At 41.1% G+C, this 21213-nt stretch overlaps 1 protein-coding gene and 2 pseudogenes across 1 annotated transcript in view; 2 read left to right on the top strand and 1 right to left on the bottom strand.

Moving 5' to 3' along the window:
* DRAM1 (DNA-damage regulated autophagy modulator 1) overlaps positions 1-15682 on the top strand; it is a 79104-nt gene extending 63422 nt beyond the window's left edge. The window contains exons 5-8 of the mRNA XM_006871123.1: positions 2197-2374; positions 7548-7606; positions 13347-13439; positions 15638-15682. Of these exons, the coding sequence (XP_006871185.1) occupies positions 2197-2374; positions 7548-7606; positions 13347-13439; positions 15638-15682 (375 nt within the window). The remainder of the gene's footprint in view (positions 1-2196; positions 2375-7547; positions 7607-13346; positions 13440-15637) is intronic.
* On the top strand, positions 7756-8388 carry LOC102829248 (annotated as a pseudogene).
* A 2151-nt stretch (positions 15683-17833) lies between the features above and the next one.
* Positions 17834-21213, bottom strand: part of LOC102835004 — a 9705-nt pseudogene continuing 6325 nt past the window's right edge.

The following is a 21213-nucleotide window of genomic DNA, read 5'->3' as shown; positions in this document are numbered from 1 at the left end:
GGAAGAAGACTTAGATGGATGGATGGAAGAAAGTGGAATTTGGGGTCATTTTTAAGGCCTCCATGAAATGACTAAATCTTTTATCAAAACCAGAACTGTAATCTTTAACTTCTCTGGGAGCAAAGTGTTTGTCTTGTCATTGTTCCCATAAATAGATTTTTACAACTTCCTTGTTTAATGTCCTGTCATTCATTTTCAGCCATGAGCAAACCAACTTGAGCTGTTACCACGAAACTCAGAGATGTGAGGGCCAGAAAGCATGGGCAGGTGGTGGTTTTCCCTGAGTGACAGGGCATGCATTTATCTCAGGCTCTTTCCTGAATTGGGTGGGTGTGGTGGCTACCTTTTGGTGTGTCTTCAATTATCACTGCCAGTGCTTTATTTTCCCTCAAAAAGAAGTTTCCTTTTCAGAAAAGACAAAGTTTTCACAGTTTAACCTTCCAAAGTTTTTGCTATCTGTACTATCTTTGAAATTAACAAGAGAGTTTCCTAAGTGGAGTCCAAAAGAATCGTTTTCTTTCCCAAACACTTATTTGATAAGAGTATATAATACCCCGTGAAAAAGACACATTACAAAAACAGCCTCTGCTAAATGGAGGGCCTTTTGATCTGATAGTGTCAGTGTCAGGGTTGATGTTGGGAAGTGGGGGCATGAAGCTTGCAGATTAGGATCCTTAAGGATATGTTGAATTGGCCAGGATTGAGAAAGCAAATTCCCAGACAAGGGGGCACAGAGGCAAGAAAGCATGTACATTTAGGATGTCAATTTTCTTAGCATCATAAGAAATGGAAGAGTAGAAAGTAGCGGGATTTTAAAAAGGTTATTCCTGATGTGGCACTGTGATTTAATGTGCCAGACTGCAAAACCGTTTGAACTTCAAGGTCGGCGGTTCAAGCTCACCATCGGCTCCTCGGAAACCCTATACATGGTCACTATGGGTTGGATGCACTTAACAACAACAGTTCCTAAAAGAGGCATGCCTTGCCTTTTGTTGAGTTCTCTTTGCCCATTGTGATTCATATTCAAGGAATCAAAGAGATCTATTTTCCTTAATTCCAAAGTATCATCAAGGTATATCCATGTTTTTAAGGACATAGAATGTATTTTATGTCTTATCTATAACTGAAATCTATACTACTTCCTGTGCTTCATGCAGGATCCCTGATGGTGCTGCAGAATAAGCAGTGGACTGCTAACTACAAGGTTCGCAGTTCAAACCCACCAGCCTCTCTGAGGGAGAAAGATGACGTTTTCTGCTTCCCTAAAGATTTATAGCCTTGGAAATGCTATCCAGGGTTGCTGTGAGTCAGAACTGGCTCAATGGCAGTGGATTTGCTCTGGGAGTTTGTTCTTCGTACAGGATCTATACCTTATCAACGAGTAATTGATACGGTGTTTATGTATTTCTTTATACGCTGAATTAAAATGCCAAGAATGTGGTTGTTGCACAGCAAACCTGGGCATTTGGGTCAAGAAAAGTATGAAGTCTATCTTAGAGGTAGAAAAACTGGAGTCTGTCTGATTGGGATAAACATCCCAACAGAATGTAAATGCAGCCATGTTGTTGTTAAGTGCCGTCGAGTCAGTTCCGACCCATAGCGACCCTGTACAGGGTTTCCGAGGGTGTAAATCTTTACGGGAGTAGAAAGCCTCATCTTTCTCCCGCGGAGCGGCTGGTAGTTTCGAACTGCTGACCTTAAGGTTCACAGCCCGATTCGTAACCACTACGCTACCAGAGCTCCTTACTTGAATATAACCCAAATCAAGTCAGGACTTCTTCCTTTCCTGCATTTGAGCTAGAGAATTTTCTTAGAAATTAATGAAAAAGGTGGTTTTCTTTCTTTCTCTCCCTTTCCTGTATGGAGAACAATGCACTGATGTCTGGTTGATTGACTCAGAGCAACTCTACAGGACAGAGTAGACCTGCTCCATAGGATCTCTGAGAGTAAATCATTCCAGCAGCAGATGATTTCAATTCATGAAGAACTCAGGTGTGTCAGGAGTACAATTGTACAACTGTGATCTTTCTGAAGTAGATTCCCACTCTTTTTACTGTGCTTCTGGGTGGACTTGAATCTCCAACCTTAGCAGCTCCATTTCCCAAGAAGTGGTGCCCATGTGATACCTGATGGCTTTGAGAGGGTACAGAGTGTTCTTGAGTGTTGAATAATGGCCTGTCTGTGATGTCTCTGCAGGAGTTGGCTGTCCCGGTAGTCCACGATGGGGGAGCCCTTCTGGCTTTTGTCTGCGGTGTTGTGTACACGTTCTTGCAGTCCATCATCTCTTACAAATCGTGTCCCCAGTGGAACAGCCTCATGACGTGCCACGTACGCATGGCCATTTCTGCCGTGTCCTGCGCAGCTGTTGTACCTAGTATCCTTTTCATGATTGTCAATGTTCTTGCAAATGTGATGTCCTCTATACTCCTAAAAAAGCATGAAAAAAGGCAAAGGTTAACAGGCAAGTTTCCACATGCTTGAGGAGAACAATTGGGAGAAAGTGTAAACCATTAAGAAAATATCTCAACCTTGTCTGGTTAGATCAAAAGACTGGCGGGGAAAGGAGGGTGGAAAAATGTAGGAACACTTCAGTCTCTTGACTTTCCTTCAAACAAGGTCAGTTTCATGAGTCATGTGAAAATATTTATTTTTCTTTGTAGTGCTTGGCTAAAAACACCAAATATTGATATTGTACTTGAAGTAATAGCTCTGTGAAGTCCAGAGAGGCCAGCCTTCTCCCTCTCCCTGCACCTGGGTGATAAAGAGACGGTGTAATTTATATGTCCTTATTAAGAGACATTAACAAACTTAGTCCTGGCATGGCGCCATAGGATAAACACTGGACCTCAAGGTCAGTTTGAACCTCAAGATTGGCAGTTCAAATTCACCAGCTGCTCTTCAGAAACCTTATACAGGGTCACTATGAGTTGGAGCTGACTCGACAGCACTAAACACTTAGCACTTAACACTAATATATTATATATTACTAAGTCATTTAAGTAAGATATATTTAGCTTTTTTTTCAATTATCAAGAGCCTGGGTGGGGCAAGTAGTTTGTGACTGACTGCTATCTTAAAGTTGTTGTTGTCGTCATGTGCCGTGGAGTTGGTTCCGACTCATAGCGACCCTGCACAAGGTTTCTGAGGCTGTAAATCTTTACGGGAGCAGAACACCTCCTTTTTCTACCACGGAGCAGCTGGTAGTTTGGAACTGCTGACCTTGCGTTTCGCAGCCCAATTCGTAACCACTACGCTACCAGAGCTCCTTAAAGAAGCTGGTTTGAACCCAGCTCTCAGCTCCTCAGAGGAAAGGCCTGGCTCTGTGCTTCTGTACAGATTGCAGCCAAGACAGGCCTGTGGAGCAGCTTTACTCTTAACACATGGGGTGACCAAGAGTTGGATCGATTTGACGGCAAATGGGATTTTAAAAAATCATTGGTTTCCTTTTATACCCTAACTCAGCAATATGGGAAGAAAAGAAACATGTGTCATACTTGTGTATTCTGATTTAGAAAAAGTGGAAATCCTTTCCTTTCTTTCATAAGGTTTACCAGGAATATTAAAATCCTGTGGTCTTTTGTTGTTGTTGTTGTTAAGTGCCGTGGAGTCGGTTCCGACTCATAGCGACCCTGCACAGGGTTTCCGAGGCTGTTAATCTTTACGGGAGCAGAACGCCTCATCTTTCTCCCACGGAACCGCTGGCAGTTTCGTACTGCTGACCTTACGGTGTGGTCTTTTAGGGGTGGAAAAATTCCCATCTTTCAAAACACCATCTGTAGCAATATCAGAAGAAGTTGCAGAGCCATTAAAAAGAGGTGAAAAGTGTCAGATTATAGGAAATTGGGAACTATTTTTATCAGAGGCAGTTTTTAAAATCTGGATTAGGTTATATTTGAAATGGACAAAGCTGAGTGAAAGCACATGATGGGCTTCTGAATATTAAGCTTTGCATTTTTCTTTTAAAATAGAATCTACACAAAATGCAAAGTCTTAAGTATAGTTTTAGGGTATTTATTCTTCTTAGGGAAGGATAGTTTTCATTACACAATTTCCAAGCTCAGAAGGTACCAAACCCTAGTATTGAGAAATTTAACAACAAAGTATATACCCATGTTCCTAAGATATTTCTTTCTCAATTTCCTCTTCCATTTTGGACATGTTTTCTCTCCAAATATGAGGGTAAGTCAAAAAGTATTGTTGTAAACTCATAGAATCCTTGTTTTAACAAAAATAACAAAATGTGTGCAATGACTCCTTTTTGATGTATCTGCCATCTAGGTGTATACACTTCTGAAGGCCGTGGTTTCATCTCTAGCCCTTTCTCCATAATTTAGCACTCTGATGTGCTATGTTAAAATGGCAATTTGGGCACCCTCTTGAAGGACTCACATTGTATTCATTTTATGACGACAATAAGTCTGAAAGGTTAAAGGTCAGGGTTGTAGGATGGAGGGAGTAAGGGTTCCCAATGAAATTCCCCTAGAATGGGCTTGAAGAATGAGCAGCTTCTTTGTTGAGATGGAAAAAACTCCTGGGAGCAACTTCCTTGGCCTTTTTCTCACTAATGCAGTTTTCAGTTTCCTTCTTCCTAATGAGCCCCATGATCATCCCGTGTCTTTTGAGGAAATCTGTTCAGACTACCCCTTGTTGTTGTTAAGTGCCGTTGGGTCAGTTCCAACCAATAGTGATCCTGTATAGAGTTTCCAAGGAGCAGCTGGTGAGCTTGAACCACCGACTTTGTGGTTCAAACCAACTTTGCAACCTATGCATTAGCCCACAGTGCCACCACACCAGTACCCTTTGTTGTTGTTGTTAAGTGCCGTTGAGTCAGTTCCAACCAATAGCAACCTTGTATAGGGTTTCCAAGGAGCAGCTGGTGAGCTTGAACCATTGACCTTGCAGTTCAAATGGCTTTGCAGTCTGGTGCATTAACCCACAGCGTTCCTAAAAACAGTTGCTGTAACCTCAGCTGACTGACCTCTCTGCCTTGAATTGAACTGGCCCAGCAGATTCCCTAGCAGCAATACGATTTACCCTCATGTATCTTCTTAAAACTCTCAGCTCGTGTCAAAAGTGAAGTAACTCTTAGGAAACTTTTCCTTGGTTCCAACTCAGTAGCTACATCTCTAGATATTAAAATCCAAGAGAGTTTTAACAGAATAAGCATTTCAGACCTTTCAGGGTTTCATGTTCTAATAGCTCCCTTTTCTAGCATTCCCTAAAAGAAATGGGTTGTGTGCTTAAAATGTGGTCAGTCCAAACTGAGATATGCTGCAAATATGAAATGTGCAACATATTCCAGACTTGATAATAAACAAAGGAATCCAGAATAATTCAATTTTTCATATGAATTCATCTTGAAATGAGATTTTTTGACATTGGGTTAGGTAAAATTTATTATTAAAATTAATTTCATCTGGCTCTTTTAAAATATGAGGCTACTAAAAAATGGGAGTATGGTGGCTCTGTAGGATAAGCACTAGACTGCAAACCACAAGGTTGGTGGTGCAAGCCTATCAGCCGCTTAGCAGGAGAAAGATGAGGTCTTCTGCTCCTGCAAAAATGTTTATTGTTGTTAAATGCTATTGAGTTGGTTCTGACCCACAGAGGTTCTGTAGCCTCAGAAATCCTATACGGGTCGCTATGAGTCAGAATTGACTCAACAGCACTTAACAACAGCAATGACAAAACATTTAAAATTACATATGTGGTTTACATTGCATTTCTTGGGATGGTGCAGTTCTGGAGAGTTGCTTAACCTTACTCCCTACCTCTCCAGTCTCAGCCTTCTCTGATACCTAGTCTGCAATCCCATTTGAATGTGTCATTGTCCCTCTGGACCAGCATTGCACCCTTTTGTGCTCCTCTAACACTGCCTGTCATCCGGGTTTCTTCAGAGGGGGCTGTAACCTTCAAGATCAGGTGTCATTCCCTTGCTTTGCCCTATCCTGCCCGACAGACAAGATGGAACCAAAGAACTAGAAACAAAAGTATGATCACGGAATGCTCTTAGAATCTTCTATGCTTTCTGCTTTTGAATTTGAGGAACCCAGATGTGCTTGCCATTGCAAAATGCCTGGGAGAGGAGAAGGAGAGGAGGTGATGGCGCCACGTCTAGAGAATGCTCTACATTGAGAGGAGTTCTGATATGTCACTGTAGGATAAGCACTGGACTTCTAACCACAAAGTCAGCAGTTCAAACCCACCAGCTGCTCCTCAGAAACCCTATACAGGGTCACTATGAGTTGGAACCAGTTGAGCGGTGCTTAGTAACAACAATAACAACTACACTGTTCGTGGTGCCTTGGGTTAAGCATTGGATAGTTCACCATAAGGTTGACAGTTGGAATTCACCAGCTGTTCCATGGGAGGCGAGTCTGTCTGCTTCTGTAAAGACTGACAGCCTTGGGAATAGCTTTACTCTGCCCTGCAGGGTTGTCAGAAGTCTGAATCGACTCGAGGGCAGTGGATTACACTTTGCATGGCTAAAGACTTCACATTCTTAATTTTTCTGTAAAGACTTTTTAGAACATCCTGTTTCCTCTAGTTTTCCCTTTTGCTTCCTAAGTTCAATCAGGATAGTCATCTCCTCCTTTGTGAATAGGGGGTGTGACCTCAGGTCCTGGAGTGATTGGATGGGTTTGTCATACATGCCCAAAGTCTGCTGTGGGTGGGTGGATGGAACGGGTGTCAGTTTGATTTATCAACCTTATGAGTTATGGGTCAGGGTAGAAAGGGCCCCTGCACCTCAGAGATAACTATTTGAATTTCTGTTCCTCATTTTTGTATGGTGACCCCATGTGTGTCAGAATGTTAATTTTGAATCCCCAGAGTTTCAGTTGTATACAAAAATGATTAAATGAGATATCTTTCACAAAACAAAAAACGCTCCATAGGGTTCCAATGGCTGCTGTTTCAGAAGTTGATCATTACGGGGCCTTTCTTCTGAGGGGCATCTGAGTGGATTCAAACTTCCAATCTTTTAGTTCACAGCATGCTTGTTTACCTAACCTTTTAGCTGTTTGCACTAAATGAGGTTGTCAAGACTTGGAATTAACTTGGTGAGAACTGGGATCTTTGTTTGTTTTTGTATATGAGCCTTGTTGCTTTGTGACACTAAATTTTCCTTACAGCTGTTATTTTTGGGAAAAAGTACTTTCATTCAGAAGCAAGTACACAAAATAGAATGTACTTGTGTGACCCATTTTGACCAAATTTTAAAAGCTAGCTGAACTGGGGACACCCAGAAAGATGCACAATAGAGTATAAATCAAAATGTAAACTCAGGGTAAAATTGTGCTATATAAAATTTTGATACTTGAAAATAAGGATTGCTAAGGACTGACTGTGTTTCATGCACTATAACTGCTGTCATAACTGCACTTAAGATTTGCAATGATAAGAATCTAATATAGTTGGTTTGATGACAGAAATGTTGGGATTAACATTTTAACGCAGTTTAGTGATTGTATTATTAGAAGAATAATCTGGTCTTATTATTAAAAGACCTACTTGAGTCAGGGTTTTCCTTAACCATTTCCTTTAAGTGATTGCCTGTGCTTCACTAATATCTATAACGAAACTGGAGTGGAATCCCAGAGAAAAGGTAAAATTTAAGTTTCTTTTGATTTGATTGTGTAACCTGGTTATTTGAGATTGTGGCTGTCATTTCTTTGAGCAAATTGCAAAACAGTGAATAAATATGGCACATGAGGGGCCTTCCAAAAGCACGTGGGAAAATGGAATGAAAAGATAATGGGATTTTTTCCTAGGCCAGTGCTTGGCAAGCAAAAGGCCACGTTCAGTTCCAGTGCGAAGATTGTGAAGCCCAATGGCGAAAAGCTGGATGAATTTGAGTCTGGTGTTTCTCAGGCTTTTCTTGAGATGGAGATGAACTCGGACCTAAAGGCTCAGTTAAGAGAGCTGAATATAATAACTGCAGCTAAGGAAATTGAAGTTGGTGGTGGTTGGAAAGCTATTATAATCTTTGTACCTGTTCCTCAACTATAAGTCTTTCCAGAAAATCCAAGTCTAACTAGTACGTGAACTGGAGAAAAGCACATGGTCTTTATTGCTCAGAGGAGAATTCTACCTAAGCCAACTTGAAAAAGCTATACAAAAAATAAGGCAAAAGCATCCCAGGAGCCGCACTCTGACTACTGTGCATGATGCAATCCTTGAAGCCTTGGTCTTCCCAAGTGAAATTGTGGGCAGCAGAATTCCAGTAAAGCTGACTGGAAGCCATCTTAGAAAGGTTCATTTGGACAAAACACAGCAGAACAACATAGAACACAAGGTTGAACGTTTTCTGGTGTGGATAAGCTCATGGGCAAGGATGTTAATTTTGAATCCCCAGAGTTTCAGTTGTATACAAAAATGATTAAATGAGATATCATTCACAAAACAAAAAACGATCATGGGATTTCCCCACAAACTTTATGGAGCCTCTCGTGTCATCAACTTCTTGTTTGCCGCCATCAAGTTAGCCCCCTGACTTGTGGTGCGCCCATGGACAGTGGAATAATACGCTGCTCAGTCCTGTGGCATCCCATGATTGGTTGTGGGTTGGCCATTGTGATCCTTACAGTTTTCATTGGCTGGTTTTTGGAAATAGATTGCCATGTATTTCTACTTAGATTCTATCAGTCTGGAAATGAAATCGAGTCAGCGTCGTAGCATCACACAATCTACCACTGACAGACGGATGAATGCTGTGAATGAGGTACACTGGCTGGAATGGAACCTAGGCCTCCTGGGTTCTTCCCCTGAACCACCATTGTGTGATAGAATCATTTCATGTGTTTTTATGTTTGGAATTATGAGTGTTTGGCTGCTAACTGAAAGGTTGAAGGTTCAAGCTAACCCAGAGGTACCTCAGAAGAAAGGCCTAGTGTTCAGTTCCAAAAAGATCAGTCATTGAAACCCTTCTGTGGAGCACACTTCTAGTCTGACATACATGGAGTCACCATGAGTTTTGTTGACTTCGTGGCAACTGGTTTTGATCAACTTACCATCCAACTATATGGCAATGTGTGTGTAGTAATTGAAGTTCCTGGGTGATATAAATGGTTCAACAGACATCCGTTAGCTAAAAGGTGGGCAATTTGAACTGACCCAGAGGAACCTTGGATGAAAAGGCTTGGTGATTTGTTTCTGAAAGACCACAGCCTTGGTGGAAACCTATGGAGAAGGTCTCCTCAGCACACATGGGGTTGGAATTGACTTCGTGGCAACTAACAACAGTAAAAACATGTAGTAAGCTATCAGGGGTAATTATGGTCCTGGGGATTATTTTTCAAATTTCTGAATTGATAATTCTCTCTTTGACAGTTCATTTACACTTTGTAAAAAGGTTGGACATTTAAGGGCAGGGAACCAATGTGAATGAAGGTGTATGGTTTCCATGGCAACCTCATTCACAGGAAGCATGGAACTAGAACAACTCAAGTACAATGGAGAGTTAATTTCAGGATAGAGTGAGAAATAAATGTAGTCAGGGATATATTTGTGAAGGAGGGAGTAGGCTTTAAGAGGCAGGCAGAGAGGCCTTATACTTCATTTCAATGATGAGAGCTTTGAAACCCTTTGAACAGGAGAGTAAAGTGTGTTACTGTAGGAGTATTGGCCAGCAGCAACACTTGGGGTGGATTGAAGGAAGAAGAGAGAGCCAGGAGTTAGGAGGGCAAGGAGAAGGCCATTTTACTAATTCAGAATTCAAATAAATATTTGCCTAGGTTGGAAGTAATATGGGAAAATGTTTTGATGAGTGCTGGCAAGTAACAAAACTTGAGAATGAAAGGGTATGATGCGTCAAAAAGGACTTCCATGCTCTTGTTTTGGGAGAATTAAAGCGTGTAAGCTGTTGCAAGGAGAGGGGTAAGGTCCTCCCAGGAGTAGATGATTTTGAAGAGGGAAGTAGCTAAATTTGGTGTTAGAAGCTTTGCTTCTGAGGCTACAGTGAGGCATCCAGGAGAAATGTGTAGCTAGGAAGATGGGACTCGATCCCTGGTGAGATGGAATACCATCAGAGGACAGGGCAGAGTGACTGATGTTTCCTAGACCTAACATGGGGACACACAAGATCGAATGGTTAGAATTGCGATTGTCTCCTACAACTAGAGACCCAGAGCAGTTGTTACGCTGAAGGTAATACTCTGACAAAGACTAAAAGAAAGCTTGTAGCATTGTACGAGCAACAAACTAAAATGCAGAAGCAATGGCAGTTCATTCTTACTGAAGAAGGAGAGAAGATAATTATCCCCAAGGCTGAAGGAAAGAGCATGTTTCAAGGGAAAAGGGAAATGGTTAGCCCTGGTGCATGTGGCTGAACTGTTATTAAGGATGAGGGCTCAGAATTTGGCAATTAGGGAGTCACTGATGTTTTTCAAATGCAGTTTCAGTAGAATGTTGGGGTTAGAAACTGTAGCAAGTCATGGTGAGAGGAAATGGTTTATTCAGCAATCAGTAAGATGTCTGCTGAGTCCTACTCTGGACTGGATGTGAGAGGAAGAGGGAAAATAATATGGAGGTTAGAGGGGAAATGAGGTCAGGGGAAGGATTTTCACCCCCAAGGTGAAGGATTTGGCAGGTGATGGAAACCAGAAGAGAACCAAGGAGAGACTGAAGATGATGAGAATGAGCCAGACAGGAATTCACAAAAGTGTTTCTATTGAATGTAACTTTTTATTTTGGCCAAACCATCCAAGAGGTTGTTGTTGTTATTAAGTGCCGTAAAGTTGATTCCAACTCACAGAGACCCTACATAGAGTTTCTGAGAGCAGCTGGTGGGTTTGAACTGCTGACCTACTAGTTTGAAGTCCACTGCTGATCCTATAGTGCCACACCAGAATCCCATCCAGTGCTGTAGAGTCAGTTCCAACCAATAGCGACTCTGTATAGGGTTTTTCCGAGGAATGGCTGGTGAGTTTGAACTGCTGATCTTGTAGTTCAAACCAACCTTGTGATCATGTGCTCATCTTACAGAGCCACAGCAGTACTCTATCCAATAGGTCAGAAGTGGACACAAAGCAGTTCTCTGAGGTACAGGGAATGTTTCATTTGAAGGGCGTTCCCTCTAAGTGAAACCTCTCTGCAGAGCAGTCCCAAGTGTATGTCACTGTGTAGCCACGAGGGGGAGACCTTCCACCGCAAATCAGATGCCTTGAAGAGCACAACAGTGGACAACCAGGCAGTTAAAAATCCCTGCCCCTCCGTTTTCTGTCTTAAAAGTATGAAAACTACCTGGTTTTCTATTCTTTCTATAACTTACCACACCACTCTTGTTTTTCCCCAAAATATCAATGAATGCAAAGAAAATCTTTTATTTTAATTTACCGATTAAAATAATCCTTAAGGAATTCCTTGGATGACTCAAACGGATCCATGGTGGCGCTGTAGGGTAAGCATTGGACTGCTAACCAGATGTGTAACCACTAGTCCCTCCAAGATAGACTGATGAAGCTCACAGCTCCCACAAACATTACAGCCTCGGAAACTCTATATAGGGTTGCTCTGAATTGACTTTTTGAGTGGCACGAATGATTGAATACTTAACTAATAGGTGAAAGGTTAGAGTTCAAAGGCACCATGAAAGAGAGACTTGGTTATCTGCTTCTGAAAGGTCAGATCCTTTGGAGCACAGTTCCACTCTGCACATAAGGATCACCATGAATCAGAATTGATTCAGCCAACCACTGCTACCCCTCCTCAACAACAACACAGCAGTGTTTAGAACTTTCACAGCACCGTCTATGTCTTGACGTAGCTGGTAGGGTGGTCGACAAGATGTCATCGTCTCATTTTACATAGTGAGGAGATGAGAGCTTTAGTCACACTCATGTGTGTAGAGGAGGAATTAGAGCCAAAATAGGAGTCTTGAGCTTCGCTGGTCCAGTGCTCTTTCATTCTTAGGCTAAAGAAACCCACCCATTTCTGTCACTTTTTATAAGCCCTCATCATTGTCCATGGATAATATCAGACTGTCATCTAGTACTGTCATCAACACAAAATTACCTTTGGTCAGTTTTTCCTCATTGTGGCCTTGGAAGCAAACATCCCTGAGGAGAGCCAACAGCAAAGTCTAAGAGAGTTCAATGTGGTTTCCTGACATCAACGGATGAAGAAAACAACAGTCATCACTGGACTGACCTGCGTCTTCTCACTCTAGTAACCTGTAACAGAACAAAGGGCAGTAGGGAAAAGAGATCAAGTCCTTATTTGAAATCCGTGGTGACAAGCTGACAGTCCACAGGCTTCATTTGCATGTGGCCTAATGTCAAATTGCTGATGGTCATTTTTCATTTATATATGTTGTTGTTATGTGCCATGGAGTTGATTCCGACTCATAGTGACCTTGCACAGGGTTTCCGAGGCTGTAAATCTTTATGGGAGCAGAAAGCCTCATCTTTGTCCCGCGGAGCAGCTGGTAGTATCGAACTGCTGACCTTGCGGTTCGCAGCCCAATTCATAACCACTACGCTACCAGAGCTCCTTATATCGTTTATATATAGTGCTTTAAAATGTTTTAAGATGAACTTCCAGCATTTAAAAGAGGAGCACACACACTCTCTTTCACACACACACATACAGAAGCATGCTGGCTTTGAATTTTTCTGTTTAAGCCTTTTGGGGGCCCCTTTTTAGTTTGGTGAAAATGTAATTGCACTGGGGAGGCCATGCTTCAAGGGCTCTTCAAAACCAGCGGTTAAAAAATGTTTTTTTTTATTCCTAATCTGACATCAATTCACAGTTGAGTTTGATTAAAGGCATTCTCATTTTTCTTTCGATCTTCTCATTCCCACCCCCAATAAGATACAGACTCTGTTAATGTGTAGATAGCTAATAATTAATGTCAAACAGCAATGTTTCCCAAGCTGACATTTTCTGTAATAACACGGAAATCCCCAACTTGTGGTGATAGCCAGTTTCAACTATACACATTCGCTCCTTCTTTGGAGTACCAGCACCCAGGTGCTCATTCAGTAACCTCAAGATTCCAGCTGCGCTGGGTAACAAGCTCTTCCTTGTATGGAAAGTTCTCTCTGGTGTTGAGTTCACGTTTGCTTCCCTGTCAAGGGTAATTTGTGGTCCTTATTCTGCCTTTTGAAGTTAGACAGGCTGTCTTAAAATCAGAAGTGGGTTAGAGCCAGAAACAATGTTCTAAATAATTTCATTCAGCGTCTGAATCGTGCAGGGCTATGGACGTTTACTTACGTTGCCCTGCCAGATGCATTTCCTCAGGTGTCTGTTTTTACTTAGTGGGCAACTGTTCCCCAAGTCTGACCACCTCATTATTAGTACAAGTACATACACTAACTTAAGTGCTTTGTCTTCACTGTTGTTATTAGGATTACATATACCATGTGGTGAGTGCAGTCTGTGAATGGACAGTGGCCTTTGGTTTTATTTTCTACTTCCTAACATTCATCCAAGATTTCCAGGTAGGTATTTGTCTATTCAAATGCTATGAACTGCAGTCAATTAGGATTTGTGAAAGTTTCAGCATTAAAAAAAAGAAGAAGGAGACCACTGCCTTCCTTTTTTAAAAACAGACTTTATTTTTCAGAGCAGTTTTAGAAAATATTTAAGAGAAATTGTGCAGAAAGTAAACAGTTGCTGTATGCCCATGTATTGTTTCTCACATGATTAACATCCTGCATTCCAGGGGTACTTCTGGTGAAAGTGATGAACCAATACTGATATATATTAGTGATACCTAAAACCTATTGTTTAAAGAGCTCTGGTAGCATAGTGGTTACGAATTTAACTGCTAACCTCAAGGTCAGCAGTTTGAAACGACCAGCTGTTCCGCGGGAGAAAGATGAGGCTTTCTACTCCCGTAAAGATTAACAGCCTCGGAAACCCTGTACAGGGTCGCTATGAGTCAGAACCGACTCCACGGCACACCACCACCACCACCAAAACCTGTAGTTTACATTAGGGGTCACTCTTTGTGTTGTGCTTTTGACAAATGTGGAATGTCACATGTCAACCATTACTATATCATACGAGATAGTTTCTTTGCCCTCAAATGACATGCACTCCACCTTCTTCCTTTCTTTTTTATCATGTTTTTGGGAAAAAAGTGTAAGTGCACTGTGGGATAATGCACTGGACCACAAGGTCGGTTTGAACCACAAGGTTGGTGGTTCAAATTCACCAGCCCACTCCTCAGAAATTCTAAACAGAACCCACTCAATGGCACTTAACAACAACATTATAAAACTTATTTTTCTTTCATTTTATTTTTCATTGTGATTTGGGTAAAAGCTTACAGAGCAAATCGGTTTTCCATTTAATAATTCATACACATTTTGTTTCTGATCATTGATTGCAATCCCCATTCTTGAAGGGAAGTATCTAACAACTTTCCAAGTCAGTGAAACTCTCATTTGTTCACTGTGACATTTAGAGTCAGATATTCTTGATGATTTTTCTTTTTGAAGAGGTCACACTTGGTGGTGGTGATGGTGGTGGGGTGCTGTGGAGTTGGTTCTGACTCATAGTGACCCTGCATAATATTTCCGAGGCTGCAAATCTTTACAGGAGCAGAAAGCCTCATCTTTTTTCCATGGTACAACTGGTAGTTTCAAACTGCGGACCTTGAGGTTAGCAGCTCAGCTCGTAATCATTATGCTACCAGATCCAAATAATATGGAGTTTTTGGAAAAATAAAAGTGTGTTGTTGGAAAAAAATGTTTGCAAAGCAAAGAGAAGATGGGACCTTTCCAGATTTGGAAACAGGGAAAAACACATTTTTGGAACAGTTTAGTAAAGGATATAGAAAACCAAAATAATTCTTTAGGACCCAACTCAAATATACCACTAACCATACATAGTAAGATGGTCTCTCTCTCTCTCTGTCTCTTTTTTAAAATTAGCACATATGTTTCAATTATTTTGTAAGATGACCTTTAATGTCGTGAACAAGAGAACTATGTTTTCAGACAGCAAAACGTACCCATTTTTCTCAGCATCCCTTCATGCTTTTGTTTTTTGTTTCACTAACTCAGAATGCCTACCACCTTGTCCAGGGAACCTTCGGTCCTACTTCAAGTCCTAGTTCAAATATCCTTTGTTTTAAGTTATCCCTGAATATACCTGCTCATAATTTTCAGAAAATGAAAAAGGTCTTTCCCCATATCTTATGTTGATTTTTTGTTTTAAAGGTTTTATTGTGAATTAAGTGATAGTTTTCATGGGAGATAATGTTGATTTATTATTTGTTGTTGAGACTATACACAGCAAAAAAGACACCAATTGAAGTTTCTGCATGTACAATTAGGTGACATTGATTACATTCTTCAAGTAGTACAGGCCTTGTCACCCTCCTTTTCTGGGGGTTCGGCCCCACTAACATGATTCACTGTCCTTTACGGTTCCTATCTGATCTTTTGAGTGGTGTTGTCAATTCAATATAACTCTTTAAAGAGCATAAGGCTCAAGGCAGACACTTTTTACTATGAAGCTAAATGATTGTTTGACTTTAAGAAGACTTCAGGGGATACTTTGGGGTTAAAGAGTGGGTGTTTTATGGCTGTGAGATGGCCTCTTGGGCACAATGCTGTTGGGAGTTTTATAGTTGGCACTGCAATTGTTTAACTATTTTGAAACTTTATTTTATTATTATTTTTTTAAGAATGTTACCCTAAGGATATCCACAGAAATCAATGATGACATTTGAAGAAAGAAGAATTCTATTTCAGTCAATCAATGTCACAGACAGTTTCTGGACGTGATACAGAGGACAGACAGGGTTTTGTCGCTGACCTGATTCCAATGCATCTAGAACACACCCAGGACTTGACACTCATTAAGAAAGAATCCCACTAGTTGTACTATTTCCAAAGGTAGGTTTTCCTAGAGAATGTAGAGACTTTATGACATGATAGCAATGTCTTATAATTTTCTAAATAGATAATATTTTTTAGATGATCAAATTCGTACAGGGAAGATAAAGGTGTTACCAAAAATGAAGAGCTCTTATTTTTGTACACATTCCATTTTTATAGTATGATTTATGGGAGTATGGCAAATGAGGAATTTTAAGTGCATTCATTTAAAAGTAAAATTGGGAGGGAGGTAGGGGACATTTATTTGTAGATTTTATTTTTAGAGAATGAACTGTATATTTTTATATCATAAAAGCATTTATAAAGTTCAATTTTTAGTGATAATTCCAAATCATGAAGCTTTAGCTAATATACAGACACTAAGATACTCTAAGTTTTAGATGAACTAAGCAAAATGCTTCTATTGAGAGGCCTTCATACCTCTGTGCATATGAACTCTAAGTGGACACCCAAGACCTTAGTTTTGAAACCTCTCTCCCTTGGGCTCTCTGCTCACAGGGCCATGACTGTGGCCCTTGCTGCTCATTAACAGTCCAGGATGTTGTTGGTGTTAAGTGCCATTGAGTTGGTTCTGAGGCATAGCCGCACCATGTAGGGATTCTGAGAAGTAGCTGGTGGGTTTGAACCCCTGACCTTACTGTTAGCAATCCAGTCCTTATCCTACAGAGCTACACCAGGATCCCATTAACAGTCCACAGTAGGTATAATTCCAATGGATGAAGTCAGCAAGGCAGATTAGAAATCAAAAGTCTTGGAACAACAGAGTAAAATGGAAGCCAGTGACTGGCTAATAGGACAATCTTTGGATTTCAGATTTGGGTCTTTGCTAGGTAGGCAAGGAGCAGTCAACGTGTTTCAGGGCTATGGAAGGCAGGACCATGGAAAGGAGACTTTTACCTAATATGAGAGAGCTTCAAATGTTTGTGGAAAAATTTTGCTGTCTTTTAATTCCATTTTCCTGTGAACTTTTTGAAGCCCCTTCATACTGAAGCTCTGCAAAAGCCAATTTGTGAAAAGCATTAAAAATACTATTCCTTATACTGCCCCCTTTATTATTTCTGACACTCAAGTTTCTATTGCATTTTGTGCCAGTGAACATGTTGAAGACAAGGAGAAAGGAGAGGGGCCTACTGAAGCTTCCAGGTTCTAGTTGCTGTTTGTTTGCTTTTTTATACCTGTGGCTACTAAGGGACGTGAGTCAGGCCCTTTGCATTCAGTAAGACCTACAGTCTCTAGTTTTCTCATTCAAGTGATGAGGGACACATGAAAAGTAAGTCATGCTGGGGAAAGAAATGGTGCTTGAGGTACATACTTGAAGCTTGGGTTTGAATGTTGAAGAGAAGGAAATCTTCAGGGACCCCAGATGACAAACCTGTGTCTGACCTAATGAGATTGAACACTGAGAGCAGTCCATTTGGACAGCACTGGAGAGAAGCAGCTTCCTCTACAATGAAAAACTGTGTCTTATCTGTGTTCAGCAGAACAAACCTGAAAACCGTTTAAGTCCATTGTAACTTGTAATAATGCTGTGAATTTCCATTGTGACTCTGGAACTGAAGACTAACAATAAAGGCTGTGTCAAACGTTCCTTCATGACAGGGAAGAGGAGAAAGCCACATGGCATTTCTGTGGAACCTACAGAGGATGAATCCCAGGTCGTTGTGTTTTGCACTGATTTTTGTTACCAGCACTTCTAACAATGCAATGTCATTCTTCATTTGCATATTTGCCTGCACAATTAGATTGAGAGTTCATTGATGGCCTACTATGCCTTACTCTTTATCTGTGTAACCTCCACATTTAACACTGTGCCTCCTGGCACACAGTAGGTGCTTAATAAATATTCACTGGTTGTATGAAGACAATGACTCTTTTAGCATTTTTCATGTTGCATGATGGGATTTGCTCTGGTCTACTGATGAGTTTAATGATAAGTAAAATGTCAGTATCATGAAGAAATGTTGACTGTTTTTCTTTGTGTGCTATAAATATTTCAGTTGTCTGGGCTTCTCCATTCTCTGACAGCTCTCATCAACCTGGAAAGTTACCACAGAAACTGTTATATGAGCTAGACAAAATGGTACACCTGGCATGACAAACTGAGAAGGCCCAGAATCACTCTAGACAATCACATTCTGCTGGTTGCACGGGGTCTCTAACGATGGCCTTATCCACTCTTTGGTATTCTAATTTCCATGGAGTTGCATTTCCTTGGATCTCAGGGCTGAAAAAAGTGAAATAAAATATTTCTTTATTTTAGTCTTTTGTGTCTCTGTTACATTATAAAATGTACTGGCTACTACTCTGAAGTTTATTTATCTGGGAGATGATGACAGCTCCTCTTGAACTTTATAAAGGTAAGTGTAAGCCTTATATTTCCTTAATGCATGTAGATTTACATGTAGGCACAACTGGTTTATCTTTGTGGAGGTTTTCAAGTATCCGTATCAGAAAATTGCATCAGATTCTAACAGTTGAAGGCATCAGGAACCCGATTCAGACTTGTAGATGGAAAAAAAGAGAATATGTTGACTACAAAACTGAGAAACCCAGGATAGAGTTGGCTTTGTTGCTGTTGTTAAGTGTCGTCGAGTTGGTTTCATCCCATAGCGACCCTGTATAGGGTTTCCAAGGAGTGGCTGGTGAGCTTGAACCACTAACCTTGTGGTTCAAACTGACTTTATAGTCTAGTCCATTAACCCACAGTGCCACACCAAGATTCCAGAGTTGGCTTTGTTGTTGTTGTTAAGTGCTGTCGAGTCAATTCCAACCCATAGCGACCTTAGAGTTGGCTTTGTTGTTGTTGTTATGTGCCGTGGAGTCGGTTCCGACTCATAGCGACCCTGTACAGGGTTTTTGAGACTGTAAATCTTTACTGGAGCAGAAAGCCTCACCTTTCTCCTGCAGAACAGCTGGTAGTTTTGAACTGCTGACACTGTGGATAGCAGCCCGATTAGTAACCACTACGCTACCAGAGCTCCTTAGAGTTGGCTTTAGGGATGGCTAAAAGTACCTGTTGTGGTGCTGGAGGATCAGCACTGGTTTCTAAACCACAAGGTTTAGAAACCCTATACAGGGTCGCTCTGAGTTGAAACGGACTCAATGGTACTTAACAACAATAACAAAAGTCTCACTTACTCTTTCCTTCCCTTGGCTCTACTTGGCTGTCCATCAACATCACCCTCAGGCAGGCATTCCCCTGGTGGGAGTAAGATAGATGGCTTCTAGAAGCTTCAGGTATAAAACCATTCATTTGAAAGAGAGGGCTTTTTTTTTTAGGATTATTTATGAAAAAAGTAGAAAATTTACTTTCTAATATGTCTTAGGTCATTGTAGCTAAAGGAAAACAACCTGTTAAGTGGGTAAAAAGGACTTGCTTGTTGTGTATACACTTTAATATAGTTTTAAAATACTGTAATTGTAATCTCAGGATTTCAGAATTTGAATAGTTGAGCTTGTCCTCCTGTTTCAAGATGGGAGCAGAAAATTCCTTTGAGTATCGTTCAAAGCTTGGAGTAACAATTCCACTGCTGTTCTTAGGATCATGCTATTGAGTGAGTCTTCATGGTTCAGATCATACAGGGGACACTTGGATTCAACCTTTCAAAGAGGACATCCCAGCTTGTATGATGCCATCAACCAGGAGAACATTGGTAACAATCATTGTAGGAGCAAAGCAGTTATTTCTTTACACAGTAGTTCTCCCATGTGCCTGGTTATGCTGCTACCATTGGTCGCCAGTGCTCCAGTCTACACCCACAAGTTGACTAGTTTCTGAATGTTTTTTAAAGGTCAATACCAGAGCTCTGAGCAAGACCCTTGGGGATGATGAGCAATGCATTGGCAAATGCTTGCACTCCAAGTTGAGCCCTGCCTTTGATGCTAGGTTTAGGTTTCATCAGAGTTTCCATCATTGCCACTTTTATGTCACCAGCCCTGGGAACCACACAGTCACCATTGATAGCATTATTGATGGCCCTCAAGCCATCTGGTGTAGCATCTTTGATTTGAATGAGTGCATGCCCATTTGGTTCTTTGATCAAGAGTATGACACAGCCTCCCTCTAAGACTGAAACTCAAAGGGAACACATGAGCAGGTATGTAAGCTTGCTGGTGACCACACTGGTCTACTAGTGAGTAGAAAAGGGGGAAATGCATCAATGAAGAAATGGGGTGAGTTCAACCACGTTCCATAGACTCCCATTGACCTGGAGATGAGAGAGAAAAGAGGACGGGCTGGTTGGTCCAAAATGTGGTGAGATCTGGGGATACCTGAGCCCATGGACAAGGGCATAGCCACAGAGGGCTAGAGCTGAGAGTGAAGCATCCAGCAGATATGAAGTGAGGGGAGGTGCACAAGAACACCCAAACTCACAGATAGTACCCATTTTACCTAACCTTAATGGCTTGATAATCAGAACTCGATTGTTGTTATTATTAAGTGCCATCAAGTCGGTTCCAACCCTATATAGGGTTTCTGAGGAGCAGCTGCTGAGCTTGAACCACTGACCTTGCAATTCAAATGGCTTTGCAGTCTGGCTTATTAAACAACAGCACCACACCAAGACTCCAGAACTTGACTAGAGGAAGATAAAAAAAAAACAAAAAAACTTTTGATAAAGGAAATGAGGGTAAATTGTTACAATTTGATGAACTTGGCCTATGCTCATGGAGGTAATAGCTCAAAATACCAACAGAGAGGGAAGGAGTCTTCACATCAGGTATCAATGCTATCCCCTCTGTACACAGGGTAGAGAGCAACCGATAACTTAGACACTGGCTACCTAAAATGAGGGGGTGATAAAGGCACAAAGTGTCTGGCTTCCAAGGATTTTTGTTGAAGAGTGTGTGAGGGAAGATAGAGTCCCCACTGAATAGTTTTCATCTTGTCTAGATGGGTCTGGTAAAAAGAGATGGGGATAAGATTCATATGATTCAATAGTAAATAATTGTTATGACTAATTGCGATTGTCAATTGTAAAGGTAAAAGTTTTGTAACAACAATGGGGAAGTAGTTAATCTTACAGTCCAGAAACAGAGGACCCTAGGACCATCAAGGGAGCACAAGCAGATTGCGGGACCTTATCCGGAGAAGCAGTGACACCAGAAATGGAGGCAGAGATGGGGACACGGAGAGGGGGAATGGTTGAGGACTCTAGATTCATGGAAAGAGGGACTGAGAGCTGGAGGCCAGGAGACAAAACTGCAGAATGCTTCCTTTGGTGGTATAAATTATTATATATACCCGAGTGTTTTAAAGAAAAAGAGCTAAAATGAATAGAGAGAAATACTGTTAACTGATGGTACATGGAGGGGATTATAATCATTGTAATGAAACAAAGTATGATTTTTTTAGTATAAA

The sequence above is a fragment of the Chrysochloris asiatica genome, unplaced genomic scaffold (assembly GCF_000296735.1).
Source record: "Chrysochloris asiatica unplaced genomic scaffold, ChrAsi1.0 scaffold00160, whole genome shotgun sequence".
Classification (NCBI taxonomy): Eukaryota; Metazoa; Chordata; class Mammalia; order Afrosoricida; family Chrysochloridae; genus Chrysochloris; species Chrysochloris asiatica.
Note: the sequence above shows the minus strand (reverse complement) of the source record. Positions and strands in the feature narration are given on the sequence as shown.